The 26,626-nt window shown below is 34.3% G+C and overlaps 1 protein-coding gene across 1 annotated transcript in view; it reads right to left on the bottom strand.

Annotated features, from left to right (window-relative positions):
* Positions 1 to 26,626, bottom strand: part of Dhc36C (Dynein heavy chain at 36C) — a 102,710-nt gene that overhangs the window by 32,035 nt on the left and 44,049 nt on the right. Inside the window, exons 34-48 of the mRNA XM_089242306.1 lie at positions 25,765 to 25,860; positions 23,357 to 23,488; positions 21,893 to 22,108; positions 16,624 to 16,779; positions 15,958 to 16,126; positions 12,929 to 13,055; positions 8,700 to 8,916; positions 7,746 to 8,062; positions 7,186 to 7,327; positions 6,705 to 6,937; positions 6,373 to 6,553; positions 5,981 to 6,210; positions 5,381 to 5,711; positions 3,685 to 3,802; positions 1,730 to 1,815 (exon numbers count right to left, since the gene is read on the bottom strand). Of these exons, the coding sequence (XP_089098432.1) occupies positions 1,730 to 1,815; positions 3,685 to 3,802; positions 5,381 to 5,711; positions 5,981 to 6,210; positions 6,373 to 6,553; positions 6,705 to 6,937; positions 7,186 to 7,327; positions 7,746 to 8,062; positions 8,700 to 8,916; positions 12,929 to 13,055; positions 15,958 to 16,126; positions 16,624 to 16,779; positions 21,893 to 22,108; positions 23,357 to 23,488; positions 25,765 to 25,860 (2,751 nt within the window). The remainder of the gene's footprint in view (positions 1 to 1,729; positions 1,816 to 3,684; positions 3,803 to 5,380; positions 5,712 to 5,980; positions 6,211 to 6,372; positions 6,554 to 6,704; positions 6,938 to 7,185; positions 7,328 to 7,745; positions 8,063 to 8,699; positions 8,917 to 12,928; positions 13,056 to 15,957; positions 16,127 to 16,623; positions 16,780 to 21,892; positions 22,109 to 23,356; positions 23,489 to 25,764; positions 25,861 to 26,626) is intronic.

Below are 26,626 nucleotides of genomic sequence, written 5' to 3'. Positions count from 1 at the left end.
TAATCACCCTGAATTAGAGAACGACAAATGATTGCAAAAATTTTACTTTATGGTGTATATCACAGCAAAATTAAATGAGCTGAATCTAAAACTGCAAGGAAAGGGAAACCCAGCCTATGTTTTGGTAGAAGAATTGGTTTGTTTTGAAGAAAAATTAATTCTTTTTGCAGAAGATATTCAGAGCGGTAAATTACTTCATTTTCAATTTCTAAAGCAATATCGCGATAAAACCAGTGCAACTGTTGACACGAATTACTTCAGCACAGTTATAAAAAAAATTAAAGATGAATTTGCTGACAGATTTGAGCAATTCAAAACCAACAAAACCACTCTAGCATTCATAGTAAATCCTCTCAACACAAATAGTAATGAAATCCACATTGAGCCATTTGGAATTGATACTGGATCTCTAGAAATGAAATTGATCGATTTAAAAAGTAAAGCTTTGTGGAGTGGAAAATTTACAGAGTTGAAAAGCAAGTTGGAAGAGTTGGAGGTCCAGAAATGTATACACGTAACGCAACAAAAGTGGACAGCTTTAAAAGAAATGCCACAAGTTGAGGCACTTATATTCGACGCATGGAATAGTCTTCCAGATTGCTACAGTGAGGTGAAGAAGTTGGCATTTGGAGTGCTGACTATCTTCGGATCGACATATTCGTGCAAGCAAGCGTTCTCTTGCATGAATATAATTAAAAGTGAAGTAAGAAGCCAACTAACAAATGAAAATTTAGAGGCGTGTTTGAAACTTGAAACAACAAGTTATGAGCCAAATTTATCCAAACTTTCTAAAACCATGCAAAGCCAACGCTCCCATTGAATTTGTTTGCTCAAATGTATGTTATTGTTTTTTTTATTTTAAGTACAAGTTACATTGTTTAGTAAAGTTTAAATTTTCTACTTGAATAACCATGCAAAGCCATCGCTCCCATTGAATTTGTTTGCTCAATTGTTTGTTATTGAAGTACAAGTTAGTGTTGTGAGTAAATGTTTAATTGTTTTAATTTTTTACTTAAATAATAAGTAATTATCTAATAATGCCATATATATACTATCTAATTTGTTGTGAAAAACACTACTTATATATGAATAAATAAATAAAAAAAACTTTATTTATGCGAGTACTATTTATTGTTGGCAAGAAAAAATTTTGTGGCTCTTTAAAAACTTTGAAATTTTGTAAATTGTAATTTTTGACTCTTCCGACTCAAAAGGTTGCCGACCCCTGCTATAGGATCAACGGTTTTTCCGTAAGTTGCGGCAAAGGGAATTAAGTAATCTTCCTGCACAACAAGTATAGTATAGATAAATATTATAGCAAGGGAACATGTATATTTTTTAGACCTTTTAAAAATATTAAAAAATAATAATAGCAACAACCAGTTACACAAAGAAAAAATGTTATGTGAAAATGACTGACATATACATAATGAGGGGGGAAGGGGTTAAAGTCAGAGTGGTGTAATTCACATTTTCAACAATTCTGACTCAAGTTCAGAAACTAAATCTAGAAGAGCTAAAAAATTGAAAGAAAAAATAAAAGAAAGAAAGAAGAAAGTTGACGTTCTTCAGCTTCAACAGTTCCAAAACTATATTGTTTAAAATCACAAAATCTCTTCAAAATTGTTCAATGAAAATGTTCTCAAAATGAGGATTAATCCACTTAAAACCACTCTGACTTCAACTTCCCTCAATTGGTGGTAAAGAAGTTTAATGGCAGCTAATTGACCTTATCAAATTCCTTCAAGTTTTCTAGAAACTTCATATCACCAAGTTCTCGTTTCGAAGGACCCCAGTAATCATCAATTTTCTTCCCTAGAGGAATTCATAAGAACACCTTTCACAATGAATGATTTTTTAGACATTAAAATGAGAAAATAATCAATAAAAATATAATTAATTAATTCACATAAATTAAAATTAAAAATTACTATGGGTGTCATCTTCAGAGGATAAGAATATTTCACTGACCAAGTCTCCCCATCTTAATACACACACACACATATATGTGTGTGTGTGTGTGTATACGTACATGTATAATGTATAACATACATGATATACTATATAGGCCTACATATATATCAAACATACTCATTTGGGAATTTTTTCACATTTATCAAATTCACTAGGGTGTTACTCATAATCACCAGTAAAAGTGATAAATTTCAAGTATTTATCAAATTAACCAGATACACTTGGGTACTATGTATAATCACAGTAAAAATGATAATTATTTTAGAATTTATAAAATTTACCTGCAGCTCTTGGATATTATGCATAATCATCAGTAAAAGTGACAAATTTATCAAACTTACTGAAACTATTAGTTATTATGAACAGTATATTCTCGATTTACTACATTTACCATAATGTATATATATGTTATGGCCAGAGTCAGATCAGGAATTGGTTGAATGTGAACACTAGGCAAATATTCACAAAGAAACTGTTTTCATTTATGGGAACCAAATCGACGAAATGTAACAAGATATGGTGATGCAACTTCTCTGGACGTAGGACCGATGTTCGTGAATCCAACCAATACCAACAGCAATTTTTTAATACACATTTCTAACAAATTCAACACTTCCATTTCAGTAAAAAAAAGATGACTTGTAAGACACACTGTTTCAGTTTTCAGGCACTGAAGAGGCATTCTTCTGGTTGCCTTCATTTATGTCCCTACTATCACAACCAATGCTGCTCCATATTGTTAAACCTGCAATGTCTTTGATTGGCTATTAAAAACCAAAGAAGGGAGGGGGGGGGGATATTGACAAGTGACGTTCATGTGTTCAGGCTCACACATCAAATGTCATCAATGCACTTTTCAAAAGATTTGAGTAGTCAGTTTTTAAACCGTCTACCATATAGCCCTCACCTCGCACCCAGTAACTTCCATTTGTTCCAAAGAAACATACATCTTAGGCAACAGGCAGCACACTCATGACAATGACACAATAAAAAGTTGCAATGTGGTTCCGGTATCTGAAGGCAGATTTCTATGACAATAGGGTACAGAAACTAGTACTCAGACTAGCCGCTGTGGTGGTCGAGTGGTCATAATGAGGGACTCGCATCACTGGGATCCAGGTTCGAACCCCACCGTCACTGCAGTGGTGGTCGACTGCAGTTGATTTCCTGTGGTTCCCAACTTCGAGGCGCAAATGCGAGCCGATCTCCCCATTAAAAAGTCTCGCCACAGAGAGCAACACGCCTACAACGATAAATTATTCAATCATTACACTTCACTCACAGTTAGAAAAACTGGTGGCAGATGGCAGCACGACACATAACAAGCATTACACAGAAACGAACTTCACGTCAGGTTTCACTACACGTACACACACATTCCCGTCTGTACCAATTCGTTAGAGGTTCCGCAGAGGATATGGACGAGGTGCATGTGTGGTTTAGTAGTAGTAGTACTCAGACCAAATAAATGTTGGGACAATGGTGGTAATTATGTCGAAAAGTAATTATGATCTAGTTAAAAATTTGTATTAGATGTTGTGTCACACAAAAAATATTTTTGAGCAAATATTAATTGTTGTATCTTTACTTTCCCAGAATACCCCTCATATATTTAATGGGAAAGAAGAATTTGTTACAAGCACAGCAACTTGCATAATTTGACTTGATTCAGTTCCATGAGTTATGCATGAAAGAAACAATGCAACTTACCACTTCCAGATGGATCATTTACTCTATCTGGTTTCACGCCTTTTATGATACAAATAGCCTCCATAACTAATCTCACATTTTGTGGTGGACTTTTCATGGATTTCATAACTGTTATATCCTAAAATGAAAAACCAGAATCTACATATTTTCTCATCTACTTTTTTTTTCAATCAGGTGTTTTAATATAAGCTTATTCTAAAGTTATCAGTAAATATGTTATTTTGGGGAACACTGAAGTTCTCACTCTATTCAGGAATCAATTGGAATAATGTCAAATAAACTGATGTTTTAATGATGACTTAAATGTTTGATAGAATATGTACAATACCTATCGACATCTTTAGAGAGAAAAAAATCAGATTTATGACCGGTTTTAGACAATTGAATCGACTACTGTCTTCAGACTTTTGTTTTTTCTTCACATGATTATCATTTTAAATCACTTTCACTTGCCAGTGAATATGTGTTTTAAAATACAACATTGCATTTTCTTGCAGGCGGCTCTTATTGGACCCAGGAGGGGGAGCGCCCCTTTTGTCAGATAAATACATTATATTATTCCTTATATAATTTAGATATGTGTACAAACATTTTGGTACATTAAGCTGTGTCAGTTTGTTTTATTATTACAAAGAATAATAATTGCTTGATGCTTTTTTTATTTGTTACCCTGAGTGTGGTTCCCCTTCAAGCGCGGGACCCTGGTGCAGCCGCCCCTGTTGTCCGCTTTATAAGGACAGCTCTATCTACCTGGTATTGAATTTACTTGCTACTTCTATTTTATGTATAGTCATTTGGGGGGTCAAATGACAGGCTTTTTGAAAATACACTAAAAATGGTATGTATATATATACAAATATAGTAGGATAAATATACAAGAGAAATGAAGATAAAAAATGAAGAGGTAGTGAAAAAAAAATCTTTTGAATGAATATACAGTCGAATCCCGTTTTAACGAATACCGTTATAGCGAAAAATCTCGTTTTAACGAACACTTTTCTATTACATCAGATAAGTTCACATAAAAACAATAGAAAAACCTGGAATTCCTTTATGATGAAATTTCGTTATAACGAAGTGATTTCTACGGTCTCTTGGAGTTCGTTATAACGGGATTCGACTGTATATATATTTACATACATCGATTTCATGTTCTTTGCCCTCCCCCCTGGAAAAGTTGAAATGACGACCCTGATCTTATCTTCTTATTTTAAGAAGAGATTGCAATCTTTTCTCCCCCCCCCCCATCCCATTCCACGACTTATACTGATACAAAGCCCATTTATATAAGAAAATAAAAATAAATACCAACAGAGAATTTTAGTGCTCTTACACATGTATAAGGGATTATAACCTAATAACACTGGGATTCTAGCATCAATAATAATGAAATGCATCATGGAAGATAATTTCTTCACATGGAATTTTCTCATTTAGTCTTAAAATAGGGATGATCCTTAAGAAAGATTCTACTACAGAGTTCATTCTTATAGCAGCCATATATAAGTTATGCATCGTGCATAGGTCTATTACTAAAACTCAGTATGGAACGCTGTTCTTTAAATTCTCTGAACTATCTGAACTGAGCCCAAGAACTGATAAACCTCTAGGAAGGGGGAAAATAAAGATAAAAATCTTTTTAAAATACTGCAAAAGCAATTTTAACACTTTCAAAAAGAAGAAAACAGCTACTAACTGCAGCCGTAAGAGTATCAAGAGCTTTCAGTGCAGACTCCAGCACAGGAATAGCCTTAGAAAGTTCTGCATCACAATCATCTTTGATGGCTTTAGCTTCAGCAGCAGCTTTGTTGGCGACTGCTTCATCTGCCTTGACTTTCCTCTCAACTTCTGCTGCTTCCAAAGACTCTTTTTGAACTACCGCCATCTGCTGTTCCACATTTTTTTTTGATGCTATCAGAGTTGGTTGGAGATCTGTCAATGTCTTTTGCATCTTGGAAACTGCTTCTGTAGCATTCTCTAGTTCTTGCAAGCCAACTTCATAACGAGTCTTTTGCATTAGAATTTCTCTGAAAGGAAAAAGTTTTGTTGCATGTGAAAAAAAAGTTTGACTTGAATACATGATGTAGAAAAATTCAATGTATTCATAATACATAATGAAAATACTTTAGAACAAATAAACAATATTATTTGATTTCAATGTACTACTAACAAGAATGAATATTTTGAATCATGTATTTTAAAGCATATTCTTATCAAGATATGATAAAAAACTTTCTAAATACCCATACCATGCAGAAAAAAAAATCTCACAAAGCTCACTTTATGTTGTACTAACTTTCGTTTTTTTTCCAGCAATGTTTTAAATGTTGCGATGAGCTCTAAAAATGAAGTTGGAGTCACATAATTATGCCTTTGAAGTTCATTATAAAATTTATCAGATAATGCTTCAGTTGTCAAGTGGAACTTCTTGCACATGTAGATACATCCTTCTCGTTCAACATCAGACAGTTCAACTTCTTCCAAGAATTTAGTTGCGACAGCTTCAAGAGCATCATCTGGCCAAGGCTGTGAAAAATATTGATTCAAATGTGAGTTTTGCTGCCAAGTGATTTTGATCTCAAGCACTTTGCATTTTATTGATAAATGGCATTCAAAGGAAATTGGAAGAAAAAAAAATTATTATGCATTGCTGCATATTAAGCTTCTTTTCACTACTCTCAAACTTACCTGAAACCAATCAATTGTACAACAATTCACAAGTGAAGGAAACTTTCGTAAACGAGTTCGAAACGATTCTCCAATGGGACTCATGCACAGAACAATGTGTAACTGTTCCCTAACTCTTTGAATGAACATGTTGAAAAGTGCTATAGGAGAACCATCCGTTTGCTGGCTTTTATCCCGTTGTCTGCAATAAAATAAATATTAAAACTAATCTTAATTTTTCTCTTGGAACATAATGGTTCTATGATATGATCATTGCTCTAAAATTCAACATAACTCACATTCATCTTGTATGTGTTATGCAAGACAAAATGCAAAAACTTGCAGAGTACTACCTATCAATCTGTCGCATTTTTTCACAAATCTCTTGTTTTTCATCCGCCGGGAACAGATTAGGCACTTCTCCTGCATTCAGCAAGTTATTGATATCTTCCAAAAATGATTCATCTTTGATTTGTGTGTCGGTAAATAAAAAGACACCATGTTGTTCAGTAGCAGTGGAACGCCTGAGTATAATTTTTAGATCATCTCGCCACTCTGTCATTGAATAAGTTTTTGTGATTTCCACCTAAAGAGTTAAATTAATAAAATAGAAGTTAAAGTGATCACAACATTCTAGCAGAGAGAAATGCCAACATTCCAATAAAAAAAAAATTAACTTTAAAGGCTAATTTTCTGAACTAATGCTTGCTGATTAGAACACCTCTATAGAAAAGAAAGAAGTTATTAATAATACACTGTTGTATTATTTTTGAATAATTCCCACAGAGAAGATTAACTTTTTCAAAAATTTGTTTAATTTAAGTACCCACATACCTGAAACAACTCGTAATCACATATGTGTGCAGCCAGGTGTGATAATGATTGTCTACCAGAGCCACCCACACCAACAAGTAATGCATGGCTGCGTGGTTGTTTGATAACTCTTGCTATGCGGCACAAATGCTCTATAGCAAATCTATAGTAAAAAATGAAATGTATCACATGATATATTTTGCTTTTTACACCAGAATGTAATGCACTAAAACATTATTAGAATCCTGGTTAATGTTAAAAACACACTATTTCAACATGACATGATTATCTTGAAGTTCCAACTATCACATTTTCTGTTTGTATATTTAGATAGAAATCAGAGTGTTTTCACATTTATAAAATACAATTTTCTTACTGTAAATCTTGCAATAACACTATTTTCATTTTGATAATCAAATAAGTAAATTTTTACATAATACATTTTAATACTTCCTAGTTTTTTATAATTTTCAATGATTTTTTTGCATTTTAAGTTCTAACATATGTTTTTTTTCCTTACTTTAGCTTCATAAAACAATAATTAAAATAAAATGGTACTGCCATATTATAAACTAGTGCACCTGAAAAGAACAAGTCCCATGGGTTTTTTGCTCATGCTGTTGTATTCGTCCAGAAAACTTTCAACAATAGACTTCACTCCTTGATAATCTCTGACTTCCATGTATTTTCTAGCATCAGACTTTGGATCAGCAAAGTCGCAGTACATAAGGGATCGCATATCATCTTCAGTGACAATTCCATCTGCATCTGAGTCAACAACTGATAAAAGTTCATTAAATTTCTCATGAAGGTGATCCTCACATACTTTGGCAACACAATCAAATAACCACCGTCTATCGCCATCATCAACCAATCGATCGTAGAAAACTCTGTATACCTATGATTAAAATAAAAACTCAACCTCATAATCAGTTTTATGATATACATTGCATCACTATTTCTTATTCTTCTTTGCAACATCTACCTTGGTAGTAAAATATGATCTTTTACACAACAGAAGAGATATCACTACTTAAATATATATGCACTTCATAAGCATTCCTTCTGTAGAATTTGTGCATGTCAGAATGAGTGTTTTGAGTATATTCATGGTCCTAACACATTTTTGTTGTCAAAGTTATACATTTTGTGTTCTAGTGATGTTGCCATCTGGCTTCCATACTTTAAAGTGAAAATGGTAAATGCTTAAATTTTCTTGTTGTGTAAGTATCATATTGAAGGCCTGCCTGCTCTCTGTGGAGAGACTTTTTCAAATGGGAGATACACTCACATTTATGCTTCAAAGTTGACAACAGAAAAGACATATTGGTGCATATATCAAATCCTTAAAATGTTTTTAGCATTCAACACAGTTTGACACTCTTTATGATAATAGGGTTACTCACAAGTCATAGACGAGACAAAAGCTTCATATATAAACATCAACTATAAACATTCAAAGTCAAAAAGTTATTATGGAGAAAAAAAAAATAAAAGTAATGCAAAGCTGAATATGGAACTATTAAAATACTAACTTCATGAACCCATAGTCTTTTCATTGCAGAAGGAGATTCTAAGGTATCTGGCGATGAGAGAAGTATGCCCTGAATGACTCTTGAAAAATCTCTCAAGTTGAACAAATAATGAGATTTTGTGGGGGTTGGTAGAAGGTTCAGGATTGCTTCCTTGTAGATGCAGAGGGTACTGCCAACTATCTCTTGAACACATGATTCAAAATCATTACTAAATCCTCTATGGATAAATTTTCAAATAAAATATTAATAAATGTTAAAATAAAAACATAGTTATCAAGCACAACGCACTATGAAAATGTTATATTACAATATACAATTATAAAGGGTAAGTGAAAAAAATAAGAATCATATTACAAATGGTTTTAGCAAGTAATGTAACCGGTACCTAATAATCTGTGATACAACAAATTAAACATTAACTCATCAATAATTACAGCCATAAATAGCACATCCAAGAAAGACTTTGGAAATAAAATTTCATTGTTTCTTCTGGGAATCAAACCCTAGTCCTCTTGCAATCTAGGCAAGCACGCTAATCAATACGCCACAGAGACAAAACTATTTCTTGCTATTTTTTAAAACATACACAGTAGCATGATGTGCTGAGTAAAGACAGGCCTTCTGTCATGCTAAGTTGCTAAGGAAATAGCATATCTTTCTATTAACTCATCAAGTTTCTTGTCACATATTACAGATGCTGTATGAGAAATCTTTTCACCCAGTTTGTAGATGATATCAGTCCATGCACAGTGAAGCATATCTGTTGCAATTAACACGATGACATTCGTAGTATGGAGTTTGAGTTCATAGAGACAATGATGTCACACAAACAGCATCTTCAATAACATCTCTACATAGAAAAAAATGGAAAGAGCTTGAAGGCCATGTGGAGGTACGTATTGTTGTGTGCTTCTGTGAGGCCAAGGCCAATACAAAATCTTGGCACGCGTTCCTTGAAGCACAGACATCTGAATGATAATATCAGTGCCCAATCCATCTGGAATATGTAATAAATGAAATTTTTACCTAGTTGCAGAAAAGGCAAAATTCGCAGCATATCCAAATATGGCATTCCAGTGACTGACTGAATGAATGAATGCCAGAACTTTGCCACTGGACTTATCCCATTGCTAAGATCTCTTCCAGCCAAGCTTCGTGGTAGAGTCTGGAACACTTTATTTTGTGTCAAAAAAAACAACAACAACACATACAAAATTTTTACAACATATTTTCCCCGGACAATTGGGTACTGCTGCGATTAACAAATTTTGTGGTGATTACAGACGAGATGGGATTGGGAGTTGGAGAAGTTACTGGGTTTAGTTAAGATGAATGTACACATATTAAGATGGAGGTATGTTTTAAAAGCAATTGAGCCCCCCCCCCCCATGTCATCTCATCTGTTATCTTACACTTGCCATATTATATACACAGGATACAAAGAGAAAAAGAAATGAGAATCTTATTGTGAAATAATATATATATATATATATATATATATACCCATCGGAGCGAGTCATCTCGCTTAACACCTTATTGGTGAGCAGATGGGTTTGATAACTTGTGGACTAGAAGCCAGCATCAGTTTTATTGGGTTGAGTTCACTCGCTCCAATGGATTTAATGAAAATATACGAAATAGAAGTAATGGGTGGGGGAATATATACAATTAGGGGGATCACCCGTGGCATCTCGCTTAGCACCTTATTCGGTGAGTAGCATGAATACGACAATATGAGTACGCACGTGTGTTGTGGACATGAAATTGTAACATGACGTCCTCCAGGTCATGCTTTCCTTAATTAATCTCAAGAGAGTACTTACCTTTAGAGTAGTTCTTAATCTGTTGGTGCCTCCCGGGAGAGATGCCACCTAGTCTCATTGATGGTTGTGTTTCTTCGTATATTCTATGTTTTATGTTAACATAAGTATATCGTTTGCTGGCGGATGGCCGCGGAACTCCGTTGGTAAACTTTCCCGATTGTCGTTGGTCGTGTTGGGTGAACCTGACCAGTTCGCCTGACATGTTGCCAAAATGGTAATTTAATGTTTATGCTAATATTTTGAAATTATATGCAAATTATACCGATGTTCTTATTGTTGTGACGTAATAGTTTATTGCTGTGACGTAATATTTTTCATGATGTGACAGAGTATTTCCGCAGTCCAAGTGGACCAAAATACTTGTTCCCGACTAGTGTATATATACAGGTTGTGGTTAATGAACGATCGCTTCATATCTCATCACATCCCGTTGCATTGTTCTTCACCTCACTCGTTTAACGAGTTTGGTGCTCCGTGTTGTAGCACAGAGGTGCTAGTCTTTCATTAGTCAGGTATTATGTAACGTGACTTCATCTAGCCTTAGGCTTGGAAACGAATCCTGCAATGATTATCTAATTTTGTATTTGTGTCTCGGCAGGTCCGAACTTACAATCGTATCTTTACATATGAGCAACAGCTTGGTTCTTCAAACGCTAACCAGGTTACGTCGGAAAGGTCTCTACCCAGAATCCCTGGTCTAGTTGGAATTGCCAACTAAGTAAAATAGAGGTCAACAACGGCTGATCTCAACATCCGCCTAATCGCCGCCTGATTCCCGATCTCCTGCAGCTCTGGCTCCTTGACACCCACTGCGCTGACATCAGACGATTGTCTCTCCCACAGGCTCACACCTGTTGCTTCGCCAGACTCTCGGTTCCGATGTTGTGCTAGCTCCAGACAGTACACCGAAATAAGAAACACGGCTCCCAGCCGGTTTCACCCATCTCGGGGCCAGTGAGGATCGGCCTGTGACGATCTTACCGCAACGGACGTCCACTTCAAATCCGGACTTAGTGTCTCACCTATAACCACATGCTGAAGTTCAGGACCTACCCCAGATAAACGCAATATATGAAAGTCTCTGTGATACGTTTAAATTCTTTTTAACGTCTAACTAAATTTTTAATATCGTTAGAAAATTATTTGAATTAATATTGTAACCATGTTTTACTTTAGTAATTGTATAAATGTCTTGATTTAAATTCTGTTGTCGTTTTATTTCCTTGTGCTGTCAAAAAACTTGGATAAAAATAAAATCCGGGAGGTAACGTTTAAAGCGTTACAAAATGCATGAAGAACTTGAATAGAGGAAAGAGAAATACACATATACACACATTTATATACATATATATAACTGCCAGGTCGAGTCGACCCACCCTAACCCTATTTTGGTGAGCAATGTGGGCTTGGTTAAAATGGGGGATTGTCTGGAGAAAGCTTTAGCTAAGGATCAGCTTCGGTCTTGATGTTTTGGTTGACTCGCTCTGGCTGGTTATATTTATATTTAGAAAAAATAAAAAAAAGTGAATATATATAAAATATGAACTACATGTGGTTATATATTATGAAACCATTCGTGTCGTCCTGTCTAGCACCCTAGTTAGAATAGCGGCATGAAAGGCACTTGTGGTTATCACATTTACATCATTGTAACGGGAATTTTTATTCCTGTTACAAATTTCCGTATTTCATAAAAATTCTTGTTCGGGTCCCGTTAGTACATGCTATATCTTGTACATGTAATGGTTATGTATTAGTAGTGGGAGTCATGTGGATATGATTTTTGTTGCTTTATCCATTTCTGTTTTTTCTCCCACTTATTTTTGTAACATTTAAAATATTATTTTATAAATCTGGTGGACAGAGTTTTGGTTTTCCGTTGGTATTCCAGTAAGCTGTGACAAAAAAAATGATGTCCACACACTTTTTGCTTCAAAATTGCATAAAAGAAACTTGATGAGTTGAAGTTTAATTTTATGTATCACAATTATGTGGCAATTGCATCATTTACATAATTATTTATGATAGGATGATTCTTTTTGACTTGTTTTTTATGTATTATATGAAATATGAATTGTATGTTTATTAATTCATGTTTATTTTTGTCAAATTTACCATTAAAATTTATTTAAATTCTCTATTGCACACCTATTTTTACCACAGTTTTGAATAGCTTGTTAAGAAAGCAATGAATTGGTATGTATGTAAAATTTTGAATTTCTATAGTGAAAAGTCTGTGGCTTGAACATTGAATTGGCTTTCATGATCTGTTATAGATAAAATTTTAACGATCAAAACTGAGAAAGCTTTTTTACATCAAAATGTCAATAAGCATTTCATTTGGAAAGCGTTGAAATTGTGAAACAAAGTAAATGCTAAAGACATTTTGTGAGTAAATAATCTTACCTTGTTGTCACATGCCAAGCCAGTATTTTACTGAAAATTGTTTCCATAATCTCATCCTTAAATTCATTGATAGTAATGCAGTTGAAATGTCTTAAGAATCTAGGTGTTACTATATTTCTTCCACCACCTTAAATAAAAGAATAAAAAACATTCATCATTCTGTCAGTTTTCTATTTTAAAATATTCTATATTTAATTGAAATATTCTATATGTAATGGAAATATTCTATTCTAACTATTATAGGTTTTTAAGGCTAAAAATAGAAATTTGACAATGTTTTATGTGATGTCAAATGGTTATTTTCTACATTATTCTAATCAATGTTTTCTTTCTTTTAAAAATTTGAAAATTTTTTGCACAAAATAGGGCATAAATAACTTTTTAATTAATAGGGTTAATGAAAAAAAAGTGCCAAGGAATCACTTATATTAAGCATCTATCGATCATCATTTGTTTCAGAAATTTTGTCTTATAGCACAGTGTAGCGACCTCTACTTGAACTTTTACCGATGGCGGAAAATTGAAGACGTCGCATTTCACATTTTTCTGGTGTGAATGATTGTTACCTAGCAACGCAAGTTGCAATAAAAAGTTGAATGTTTTTCTTCCCAGTCGGCAAGTAATCATTGTTATGTGAAGTCTTATATTTCTATGTGTCCATACCAAATTAAACATGTATTTATTTAAAACCTTCTGATTGTTATTACATTAATAATGGAGCTCAACAACCGGTCCTACAGATAGGTGCCCACACATCGGTCCCTAGATTGGTGACCCGGACGTAACTTCAGTGATGACTTACTGAAATCGTTGTGGTTAACGCGACTCCCCGCTAACGTCCAAGCTATACTAGCTGCTTCAAGCAAAGGGATTCAACAACTTGCTTCGATGGCAGATAAAATCGCCGAGTTGGCCATTCCAAATATCTGCTCAGCATCCAGTCGACCTGAGAACTCGCTCAGCCAATCACTGGCTCTGACCAAAGAGTTGCGTGAGCTGAAGGGAACTATTCATATGACACTTTGTAATGTATCGGGATCCGATCCCTCTACGTTAATGATGATCTTGTCGTTATGTGGGAAATTCCTTCTTATTTTAGGCCCCCAGGGACCTCTCAGTTACCGGAAACCACCTGAGGACTGCTGGCAAACCGGTAAGGGCCAGAATGTTTGCTTATGCTTATCGGATCCCGTTTAGTTCGGCAGTCGGCAGGTGGGGTCTTTCGGCTGTCGAACAAGAACAGGCCAGAAGTCGGGCTACTGATGTCCCATATAAATTAATTTCCCTCATGACGGCGATGTCGCTATTTTTGTGGAGGGGTCTGGTTCCAATTTCCGTGTAGGTTGGACGAGGCTTAAAAGTTTGTCTTGAAAAATATTTTTGTTTCCATTAGGAGACCTCCCAGGGGAGTTATTGCAAGTCTCGTTATATGGAAAACATAGAGTTGTACTCACTTGTTTTCGGCGGGGGGGGGGGGGGGGCTGCAGACCTCCATCGGAACATTTCATTTCTTTTTGTGTTATTTGTTTAATGTTGACATAGTTGGGAGAGTCTAATCAGCTCTCCGGATTGTGTCATGTTGCCAGATTTCCGATGTAATATTTTCCTTGTGAAGTTTGTTGTTTGTTAACGCATGAGTATGCAAATTAGATATTTTTGTTGAGGCGAAAAGGCCTAGCGAGGATGTGTGGGCATAAAATTTTATGAAATGTGTGTATAAATTCCCCCCTCTTTGGCTAACAACTCTCCTCTTCCTTTGTTGTATTCATTCAACTGAAACCCTCTACTTGGACGGTTCTCTGTCTTGCTACCACATCATTTGGCCTTAGGCTGGGAAAATGATCCAATAGTTGTTCAAAATGAAATAAATTGTCTAAATTTGTTTCCCGGCAGGTCCGGAACCGAAAAGATTATTTTATCTTCATAGTTGAAAATACTTCATTGCTGATGTTGGACGGAAAATAACATAGCAGCTGGCCTCATCAAGTGTACATGCAGTAACGTAACATCTTGATGATCCGGCCCTCAACCGAGAGGCCCCTTGGAGCTGATCAATGTGATCTGGTCTTCAATCGAGAGACCTCCGCTGGTACTGACCAGGCTACACTGCACCGAGTGACTATCAATGTCAGCGTCCGACCGGCAAATAAATCAGTGAGAGCGTTCCTTTTTGTCAATATTGGATAGAGGGTTTTATGTCGAATAATATAGTGTTAAAATTGTGTAACTTACATCTGAACTTAATAAATAATATTTTCATGCGAAAGTGTTTAGTTGTGATAATTTTCCACTTGTCATTTGCTACTACAAATTACTGGATATTTCGAACCGGGCAAGCAACTCCCACAAGGGAGGTTCCAATTTTGCTATACATGACATTTCGTTGACACATGGGTGCCCACACATTGGTCCTTAGACACAGAATTACAAAATCATTGACAAATCAGTCCCTGTTTGTCTATAAGACAATATTTTATGGCTGGTCTTCTCACCAGGTTTTCTTGGAAAAGTTATCTCTAAGCAATGTGTAAGAACACTGGAAGAAGTGAAAAGACAACAACACATACAAAATTTTTGAATACTGCATTAGGCATGATGAAAAAATTCATGCATGAGACTCTAGCGCTCAGGGTATGAACAGATAAAGAAACAATTTAGAAGATATAATTTTTACATACATGGCCTCGTGAATAAAAGAAAATGAGAAATGAAACTGTATCATAAAATTTTAGTTATATTGCTATCTAATGCTAATCACATTGAAATTAGCAAATATACATTGGTTATGTCTGACTTACTTACAGATACGCCATTTGATAACAGAGGCTAACATGAATCATATCATAATAATATATAAATGTTAGTACATGTCTGTGAAGTCTAGACCCTTTACAAAGTGTGGCCAGTGCCTGGAGTCTTGGAAATGTGCAACTTCACAAAGTTTCAAGAATTCGGATTTGGACCATAACATATACAATATTATCAATGCAGAAAAACATTGTAAGAAGTTTTTTTATAGAGTTATTTACCAGGAGGGCCCATAGCAGCAATAAGTTGCAAATCAATAAGCTTCATTGGCACAACTTCTTTGAGGTCGTACCAGTTCCAATGATCCATCCACTGACGCAACAGTTCAATAGGTGGTTGGGCACCATATTCTTCTAGAATAGGCATATTTAAGTCATCTACAAATACCACCTGAAATTGAATTTTTTAATTATTAAGAAAAATATAATTACATGATATTACATCTAGACAACATATTAATCATAATAATCAATTAATCTCTTTAATAATTTAGGGAGTACCTGAATATGGAACAGAGAAGTGAAGTTGGGCTTTATAGAAAATAGTTCTGCAGTAAAAAAAATTACAAATATTTTTCAATCAATAATGCTTATTAACAGACAGCTTGAAATTTCAACTTTTTAGAAGCTTTTTAAGATGAATTTGTATTATACAAAATCTATGAGTTCATCTGTAGTAGCAAGTGTCTGGATGAAGGAAATAGATGTACTCGGTTCTGTACAATTTTGATTGCATTGAAAGTCTGTCACTTTAGTGAGCAAGTTTTTTTTCTCATATTTCGGATTTAATGCAGAAACTAAATGGAAGAACTTTAATAAAAAAATAGTAAAAAATATAAAATATAAATTAAATACAAGATCTTCAAAGCACTCAGAGACTAATCTCACCATTTTTTGACCAAGGGGTGGTCCATATATACCCTTTCTTCTTTTGTCCAATTTACCCATAATAATATTTTGGGTCTGATTTGCACTAGTTTGAGCAGAAAAATTCATCATCAGAGGTTTGTATTTTTCTCCATCAACCTTATTAAGAAGAAAGTCCTGAAAAGAAAATTTATCAGTAAATAAATAAACCAAATACTACAGAGGGTAAACTAAATACTACATAGCTACTACAGTTAAATCCCGTTATAACGAACGCCAAGAGACCAGAGGAATCACTTCGTTAAAACAAAATTTTGTTATAAAGGAATTCCAGGTTACGTAGCATTGTTCCTATGTAAACTTATTTGGGGGATTAGAAAAGTGTTAGTTAAAATGAGATTTTCACTATAACAGTATTTGTTAAAATGGGATTCGACTGTACTACTTTCACTAAGAATAAAAAGCCAAAATTTTCTGTATCAATTGAAAAGAAATAATTATATAATACAGGCAATTAAATAATTGGAGACAAGGAGGAGACACACTTAGATGTTTCAATATAAGTAACATAGGCAATAATAAAACATCATTTAATGCATGACAATGAGCAGTAAAATGAATAATAATAATAATAAGCTTCAAATTTACTTATGCCTTGTTAATATTAATACAATTCCCAATTATAAACAAATAAAGCATAACAGTAGAATTTATATATTCATAACCTCCTTCCAAGGCAAAAATCCCAGTTACAGCCCTGGTATTAAATAAAAAATGAAGCATATAATTAACTGCTGCTCTGAAAATTATGTTAATAAAAGTAATGTAACTCTCATCATTATAGTCCGGAAGTTCAGACAAAATGCCATAAATGCCTTTTTTTTGCCTATTTTCAAACTTTTTTGGTAAAAATGCCTTTTTGAAATTTTCATGCCATAAATGCCTATTTTAACAGTTTTATGTTCATTAATGAATTTCAGAGGCCATAATCTGTAAAACTTGGATACTTTTTAAGCATTGGGAACTTTAAAAAAATTGCTCTTTTTAAAATTTTCCAAAACTGTCAGTATTAATAATCATCAGAAAATGCTCCCCCCCCCCCCCCCACAGCCCCATTTAGATGCAAATAAGTGATCTGAGAGATTGGTGGTGCCATGTACTGAACCAAAATTTTGTGACAAAAAAAATTTGCTTTGACCAGATGGCATTAGATGTGAATGATTTTGTTTCAGATGAACGCAGTTCATATTAGAAAAGCAGGAGAACATTAGAAATTTTTGTTCTCCACATGCTTCACATAACATGTATCGCTCAGCCAATGTATTGCATTGTTTGTGCACAGCTGACCGATGACTGTCCCGAGAGGTCATGAGTTGACAACATGGTTTACACAAGGCAGGGGTTGGAGCAGACAGTGCTCTGGGGCACATGTTGCTTTGATTTTATTTATTTTTTTGCACCATAAATGCACTGCAAACGATTATGGCTATTTATCAAACATGCATATTTAGTATTTGATTAAATTAACCAGAGTCGCAACCAGGGGTGCGTGACAGATGTAGCCACACAGGACCTTGTGCTTGAAGGACTTCCAAATATGTGGTAATATTAAAAAAATTCAATTTTTTTTCACAACAAGATGGCCATGTTTGAACTATAGAAATTATAATGGTTATTTCAAATAATATAACAAATAAACGAAAATTATTAATAACTAGAAGGAGTCCCACAGATCATTTTCTGTAACTGTTCTTCATCGGGTAATGGTGGTCCTTGGATTGGCCTAATCCTGAGGGTCTACTAACATTTTATTTAGATCTTGAAATCAATTTAACTTGGATAATAATGCAGTTATTATAAACTACAATTAAAAAACAATAGACGGATTAAGTGCAACCAATTTTTCAGCTAGTTTTTGCACCTTTAAAATACCTTTGTTTTTAATTATTTTTTCTTCCTTCCAAAAATTGTAAATGCCTTTTTTAGTGCCTATTTTAGGTATTTTTAGTGCCTTTTTGCCTGCCTATTTAGACCATTTTATGTGCCGCCTAAACTTCTGGGCTCTTCTCATCACAATGATAAAATTCCTATTTGAGCATAGACATAGTATATATAGGGTGGTAACTATCGACCGCCCAATAATTATACACGGGATTCCTTGTGAAAAACTGATATGGAAAAGTGTTTTCAGTTTTTGATTTGACCCATAATTAATGAGTTATAATGCTTTAAAAATTGATGGTGTCATTTCAAAATCCTGCCAAATTCACTGAACGTACACCAAACATATAACTTGGTATTTTTTCAAACTGAACAATTATATACTACCCTATGAGATCAAGAAAGTAAACCAGTTTTTGTCATCTTTTGTTCTTGTGTGTGTGTGCACACTTTTCAAATTTTTATGCAGTTGTTAATTATTACGATTTTCTAAGGTTGCAGAGGTTTTCGAGTTCATCCGTAAGATTAAAAAAAACTACTGCCGCCCCAAAAATTCTGAAATTTTGATCTGAAACTGTGTTACTCGTCATGTTTAGTTAAATGAACCTAAGATTTAGAAGTTAACCCTAGTATTTTTTGAAACAAATATTGAATTCTTATATTTTTGAAAATTTATACATTTTTTCAAACTTTAAAAATCATAAAATGAAAAAGGATAATCAGACATCGAAGTTCAAGGTTCAGTTCACTCAAAAATGCCATCTAAATATTTCTGCAAAATTTCAAAATTTTTGGTGTAGTAGGTTTTTTCAAATTTTAGACAGATGAGCTCAAAAACTGCAATTTATGAAAGTCGTGTTCAAAGCGTTTTTTCTTGTTCACATTTATACTATAATTTATTTGATTTTTAATTTTGAAAATAAAAAATTAACCCGATCAACATAAATTTTTTTGCATTTGATTTTCACAGTCGAATGGAATATTTTTAAAAATCATGTTTGAAAAATTGATTTCAGAAATCACGATACCCCTTAACTCTATAGCGCCCAGATCGGCCGTAGCCGGCCGAGTAGGTTAATGCCCATAACCGCCTCAAGTCGGCCCAGATAGGGGGTATGGGTATGTTTTGGTGGGCTTTTGTCACCAACGGGAAAGAAGATAAAAGCTCTTGTCAGAGGCGGGAACGGAAAAGACATCTGCAACGCCCTATCAATGGGATTTTAAAAGCTGATGTACTAGAATGTTCCTTAGGGTACTCAATGCATTTTACAAAGAGATAATACTGTGAGGGAAGGGGTGCTTTCAGTAGACAAATTATCTCTGAAAATCCATTGTAATGAAAGGGTGAACGTGAATGCAAAGGGTAGCATGAATAGAAACTCATGGAGAAAGGGGGAGGGGAAGTATCCGAAATTTGGACGAGTCCACTTCGAACACAAAAAACTTGGTATTTTCACGAACCTCCCAGGTCTTCTATCTGGGCATTAAAGAGTTAAATAAACAAAGTATCGCCAACAATTTTAAAATTACATTTTTTTTCCAGTTCCGATTCAGAAGTTTTGGAAGATTTGCATGTTGCATCACAGCCTTTGATTGTAATTCTGCAACACAATTAACTGAGTAACACAACAAGCATAATGAATGAAATAGATCACAGTTACACATTGTCATGAGAGAGATTAGTCTAACAATTACAATTTAAAATTTTTATGGCATCTCATTTATGTTATGAATGTGCGTATGAATGTCGCCTGGCATCCAGTGGTTAGGGAGCTAGCTTTTGACTGTACAGGTCTGGGTTCGAATCCCAATTCGGGCATGGATGACTACTAACACACTAACAAATTCCCTGGACAGGTCGTAAAGATCTCTTGGGAATATGTGATGATCACACACATTTAAATAGTAGGCTCATACTCAAAATAATATTTGGAACAGCAGATAATAAAGACATTAAAGACATGGCTTTCAAAGACATGGGGGGGGGGGCATGATTTTTTGGAAAAAAATTAAGAAATGAAATACACATATAAGAGCAAAGGTGCGGCAAATTAGTAGTGCTGAGGACAGCGACATCCTGAAGTCTGTCTCTGTTAAGAGGGGAGCCCAGGGCAATTCCCCCTATAAATATGCCTCCTTTCCTGACATGGCAAGCACAATTATTTCAAATTGGTCATTTGTTTTGGCACAGTTTGACCTAATTGGTCCTTGTGCGACACAAAAATCAGAATCCAATATTCAATAAATATGCCCCAGAATAAACCTTGATTTGAAGAAATGGTCAAGTTCTGTGAGAATCACGTACGCTGGAACAAAAACTTCAAAATAGTCCAAATCTTTCTTGTGAAAGGTAAAGTAAAAATTTATTAATATTTCAGCACGATAAAAATCAATTGCAGCAAAAAGAAATGAAGAATCTCCATTGTAACATGCAGAAATTGGTTTGAAAATGTGACTCGATGAATAATCAATAGAAAATATCTGAAAAACCACTAATTATTTTGAATATGTCAATTCATAAAATTTGATTGAAATTTTCTGATCGAATCGTTGTTATTATTTTACTATTTTTACAAGTCACCTACATTAAGCTACCATTTTTCAATCTTCGTTGAAGTTTTTTACATGTGACTGTGTTGATAAATTTCTAAAATAACTCAAAAAGCATTGCCCTCTTTCATTTATCAGTATGTAATATGATTAACATGACAGCGTATAAAAATGATCACGTAGTAAACACAACACACTGTATGCACCTTCCCCAGAAAAACTTGACTTGATAGTGAAAGAAAACAAATTACCTCATTTTGGCAAAAAGTGTCGATTTGGTCAAACAATTTTTCAAATAGATCTCATTTGGCTAACACTTTACAAATCTGGTGATAAATTTGCCAATATAGTGGATGAAACTAACACGTAACAACAAGGTTATACTATCACACTACATTGAGAGAAAAACTGCCAATCGTGAAAGAATGCAGAACTTGGCTTCTAATGGGATTGAATATTTTAGTTCATTTTCAAGAAGTGACAACCCACTGCTGGTAGAGAAATGTTTTTGTTTTTTTTTTCAGAGTTTGGCACATAACTGACCATTAGAATAATGACACGTTACAAAATTTCAAACGCGTATAACTCACTTAATATTTGTGCCATCTAAAAACAGAAAACACTTTTCCATATTAGTTTTTTACAAGGAATCACATGTGCAATTATTGGGCAGTCAATAATTACAACCCTGTATACTTAGCTTTAATAAATTATATAAATATGGTTTTATTTGTAAAAATAATAATAGGCTATATTCATTAAAAGTAACATGAAAAGAATAAAAATTGATTTTACATACTGTGACATAGACAGATTTCCCTGTGCCAGTTGGACCAACAAAAAGTACTGGTTTCTCATGGGTTACCAAGAGCTGCATTAGCCTGGTGTATCGTACAGTATCTACTGTAGTAACGATGATCTGATTCACTTGTGCATCTTTGGGAATAGGAACTGCTCTTCCCACTTCCTCCTTCCAAAGAACCCAGAAACCTGGAGCTCCTTCTTCTCCAGTTTTCTAAAAGAAAACGTTCTATTTTATTTCTGATATACAAACTAAAATAGCACAATTAAACTTTTTATCCTTCAAACACAAACTCCTGCTAACTAATACAGTAGAACCTCTTTCAACTGGATCCTTCTCTACATTAACCTTAACCAGTCACATAGATTTTTCTAGCATTATAACATAGGTTTAGGACATCTCTAGCTGTCTTACCCAAATAACTTTAAGACCAGACATAACCCAGGCTCTGTCCCTTATGGGATGTAAGCCAGTTAAAATTTCTTGATAATAAAGGTTTTGAATACCCAGATAACTGGTTAACCAACCCCCCCCCCACTTTTTTTTTATGGCATGGTGTTATTATACAGTAGAGTCTTGAAAAACCTGAGCCCTAACAGTTCAGGAGTTCCAAACAATCTGAGGTGCCAAAAATTTTATAATTTCCATATTGTGTGTGTGTGAAACCCTCTTTTCCTCTGTTTTTTTTTCCTTCAAAAGAACCCAATTTTCTTTCTCTTTATTTATTTATTTTTCACGAATGCTACAGAATAGGTGTATGCTGTACAGCAATTCCAGTTTAAGAAGTACTAGGAGGTCAGGAGCCCTATCATGGGTATAACTGATGTAATAAAATATTAGACTTCCTTCAATGGACATAGACCATTTCAACTTTTGGAAGACTGCTGAGAAAGAGGAGCAAGTTTGATGTTTGACAGTTTTCTTCCTAATGGTGAACAATGACATTGTCCCTTAATTGCTTGAGTAAAATCATTGGAAAGGCAACTGCCTTTGCAATGATCTGAAAGCTATCAGTGTCTCAGTATCCTTCACCATCAATCCCATCCCCATCTCTTCTCAACCACTCTATCATCTTAGTGTCCTTTTCAAATTTGTTTTTTAAAACACATTCTATCCATATATATCTTATTCAAAAATAAAAATACAATAAGTATGCTAGTACACCTTTTTTGCTAGTCTTTTTTTTTTAAGTAAAACCAGCAGTTAAAACATTCTTTATTGTTCTTCGGATAATTCAAGTTTTTTGATAATCTGAGGTAGCCTCAGTCCCATCCACTTCAGATTATCTCGAGAGAGAGAAGACTACTGTATAACTACTGAATGTATGCACATTAAATATACAGCTCATGTGCAATTAATTTATCCTGGCTATTCCTCCAGGCTGATTAGGAAATGCCATACTGTAACCCAAAAATGAAATTACTGAACATCACAAAAATTGAAGAAACAAAGAAACATTACCTTTTTGATGAATTCATAATCATATATTGATCCCTCATCTGGAATTGGACATTTGAACACAACATTCGTTTCAACAACTACATTATCAAGGAGTTTGCATAATGCATGAGTTTCTTCAGACAGTTTACCACCCTTTTGAATGAGAAAGAATATTTAATCGAACAGCCCAAGATTATATCTTGGTATAGAAATTATAAATATGTTTAATTATGATTTAATTTTAAAAAATTAATAAAGTAATTAGACAATTCAGATGGCACTTAACTCAAACTGAACACCAAAGTGAAAAGATTGTTCTAAAAAATAGGACAACAAAAATGGGAAGAAAATGAACTTTTATATATTACTAAACCTATCTGAGCATTACAACAGCTACAATTCTCCAGAGAGAGAAATAATTTTTCCGAGAAAAAAATCCTCTTAATCAATGATAAGTTACCTCCTAAGTGCAAAATAAGTAAAATCATGTTTCATGATAAAAATATACAGAAATAAGTTATTTCTATCATTTTTATGCAATTTGTTTATCCCATAATTCTGAAAACTATCCTATCACTAAATAGCTTCCAAATATTTATATGATTCTTACAGTCATAATCGACTTCAGCTGCATTTTTTGCTGGCAGGATTATTTAACCTCAATATGATCAATAACAAAATGAGAAAAATTCTACTTAGACCCAAGTACATTCATTCGACCAATCAGTAATTTATAAAATCTTCCCCAAAATGCTGACATATAGGCTTGAATCCAAATTGGACGAAGCTCAACCAAAAGAACAAGCAGGATTTTGCATGTGTGGTGTAGCAGTAGTAGGTAGGGCCTCCAAAAAATGGCTCTGGGATCCATGATGTTCTTAAGTCAGCCACCTCGTTGGGCAATTTGCCTGTTGTGGCATTGTATTTGTATCAATATCAAGAAAATATATAACAAAGCAACTGCAATGATTCGTTTGGATAAAGGAAAAGCAAAGATTTAAACTTGAAAAAGGAGTCAGACAGGATGATACTTTCTCACCAAAACTCTTTACAACTGTTTTAGAAGAAGTACTCCGAAAACTGGATTGGGATAAAAAAGGAATTAAAATAAATCGAGAATTTCTAAACCATTTGCATTTTGCAGATGACATGGTTGTTATCAGCAGTAATCCAGACGAAGTAGAAGAAATGATACAAGAATTGGCGAAGGCAAGTATCCAGGTGGGCTTGAAAATGAATCTGCAAAAGACTAAAGTTATGTTCAAGGCCTTTGCATTGAAGAGGACAATCTTGCTCAACAACACAGCGATAGAAGTAGAAAGGCAAGTATCCGAATACAGTATACCTGGGACAAGAAATTACCATGGACAACGGAATCATTAATGAAATAAACAGAAGGATCAGGATTGGATAGAGCACTTTTGGCAAAAACTGTAATTCTGAAGAGCCACATGCCATTATGCCTGAAAAGAAAAGTGTTTAACCAGTGTGTGATACCAGCACTGACTTATGGAGCTGAAACATGGACACTCACAAGCAAGACGATACAAAGGCTGCAGACAACACAAAGGAGCATGGAAAGATGTATGTTAGACATCACAAGGAGAGACAGAGAACAAATCACTTGGATAAGGAAACACGCAAAGGTATATGATATCATGGAAAGAATTAAACGTTTGAAATGGAAATGGGCTGGACATATTGTAAGAAGACAGGACAACAGATGGACCAAAAGTATTCTAGATTGGTACCCCGTCTAATAAATATCCGAGAAGGTGTCCCAACACAAGATGGATTGATGAGATCAGGAAAATGGCTGAAGTCAACTGGATGCCTAAAGCATCGGACAGAGCAGAATGGAAAAATTTGGAGGAGACCTTCATCCAGCAGGGGATTGAAAATGATTGTTGATGATGATGACATTCAGAGATGTATGCTGTATTCAGTCTTTTAAATTCTAATGAAACAGAGATTATATATCATTTCTCAAATATGAGTTATTGAATTCAATCTCTAGCCCAGGCTCTAAAACAATTTTTATAACAAGCTGCACAAAATTTGGCAAAAATTTTTTTTATGAATAATAAATAATGCATAAAAAACACCCTTATCAACAGATCGCTATTAAACATCCATTACAAATTGGAGAAATTTTTTAGAAGTTCTCGGAAGCAATCTTGACTTGATGGTAAACAGTTTTCTCCAGAAAAAGAAATATAGAATGAATAGTGAAAAGTTTACTTTTAAAAATAACTTATTTCATAAAACTATCAAGGTAAAATATAAAGATATCAATATTTTAAAACTGTTTGTTTTTGAATAACACTAATAAACTATTTCTAACACCAATAAACTTATTCAAGTTGAAACCATAAAACTGAAAGATAAACTGAGAATGAGCATTCATCATGTCAGTTTTGATTACTCACTTTCATCAGCTCTTTAAATATCAAATTAATTTCATCTCTTCCTTCTTCATTTGTTGTACTTCCCAGTGACCATACAGCAGCGAACAGAAAATAACACTATAAATACATTTAAAAAAAAGAGAGAAATACACCATGTTTCTCTATCGTGAAAAGACAATAATGAAATTGACATCACTCATTTTCATTTGGGCTCGTTTGGTTCTCTTGGTGTATGAGGGCTTGTAATGACCTTGCTTAGCAATTAACATCAATTGTGTAAGGCTTGTGGGTGACTCAAATTTATTCCTCAGGTCAGGGGCCCCATGATCCAAAATCTATTGGCCTATCTATCTATTATTCAACGAAATCTATTACTCAACGAATGCCATTGTTTACATTTAAGCAGCTGGAAGCAAAAACATGGTTAGGCTCCTGTGAGGTGCAGCTGTGTTTCTTTTTCTTGCTCGTGTGTTGAGTTAATTCTAACCAAGTGTTTAATTTTTTGGTTTTTCTCCCTTTTTTGGGCACAGTGACGCCTCAGTTTTTTATTTTATTGGAGTATTTAGAGCAATATTTTGTCTGCATCTACAGGTAATTTGATTGTCGGGGTGCAACCTTAGCAGTTCTTCATAGTAGCAATTGACATTGAATTGAGTCTTGATATATTTTTCATTTTTTCCCAGCTGTTCTACAAAATGGCAGCGGTCTCGGACTCAAATACGTCCTTTGCAAATGGCTCTACAAATTTTTCCTGGTTCTCGTCGCTTAGTGGTATTGATGTTATTAACTCTTGTTTGTAAAACACAGTAGCTTTTCACATAAAGGTCCCCAGTGACATGAATATTTCATGTTCCAAGCCCAAGGAACTCAAAACCTTTCTCCT

Source organism: Pholcus phalangioides, unplaced genomic scaffold, assembly GCF_987345545.1.
Source record: "Pholcus phalangioides strain wild (caught in Gottingen) unplaced genomic scaffold, Ppha-v1.0 ptg000015l_1, whole genome shotgun sequence".
In the NCBI taxonomy this organism is placed as follows: Eukaryota; Metazoa; Arthropoda; class Arachnida; order Araneae; family Pholcidae; genus Pholcus; species Pholcus phalangioides.
Note: the sequence above shows the minus strand (reverse complement) of the source record. Positions and strands in the feature narration are given on the sequence as shown.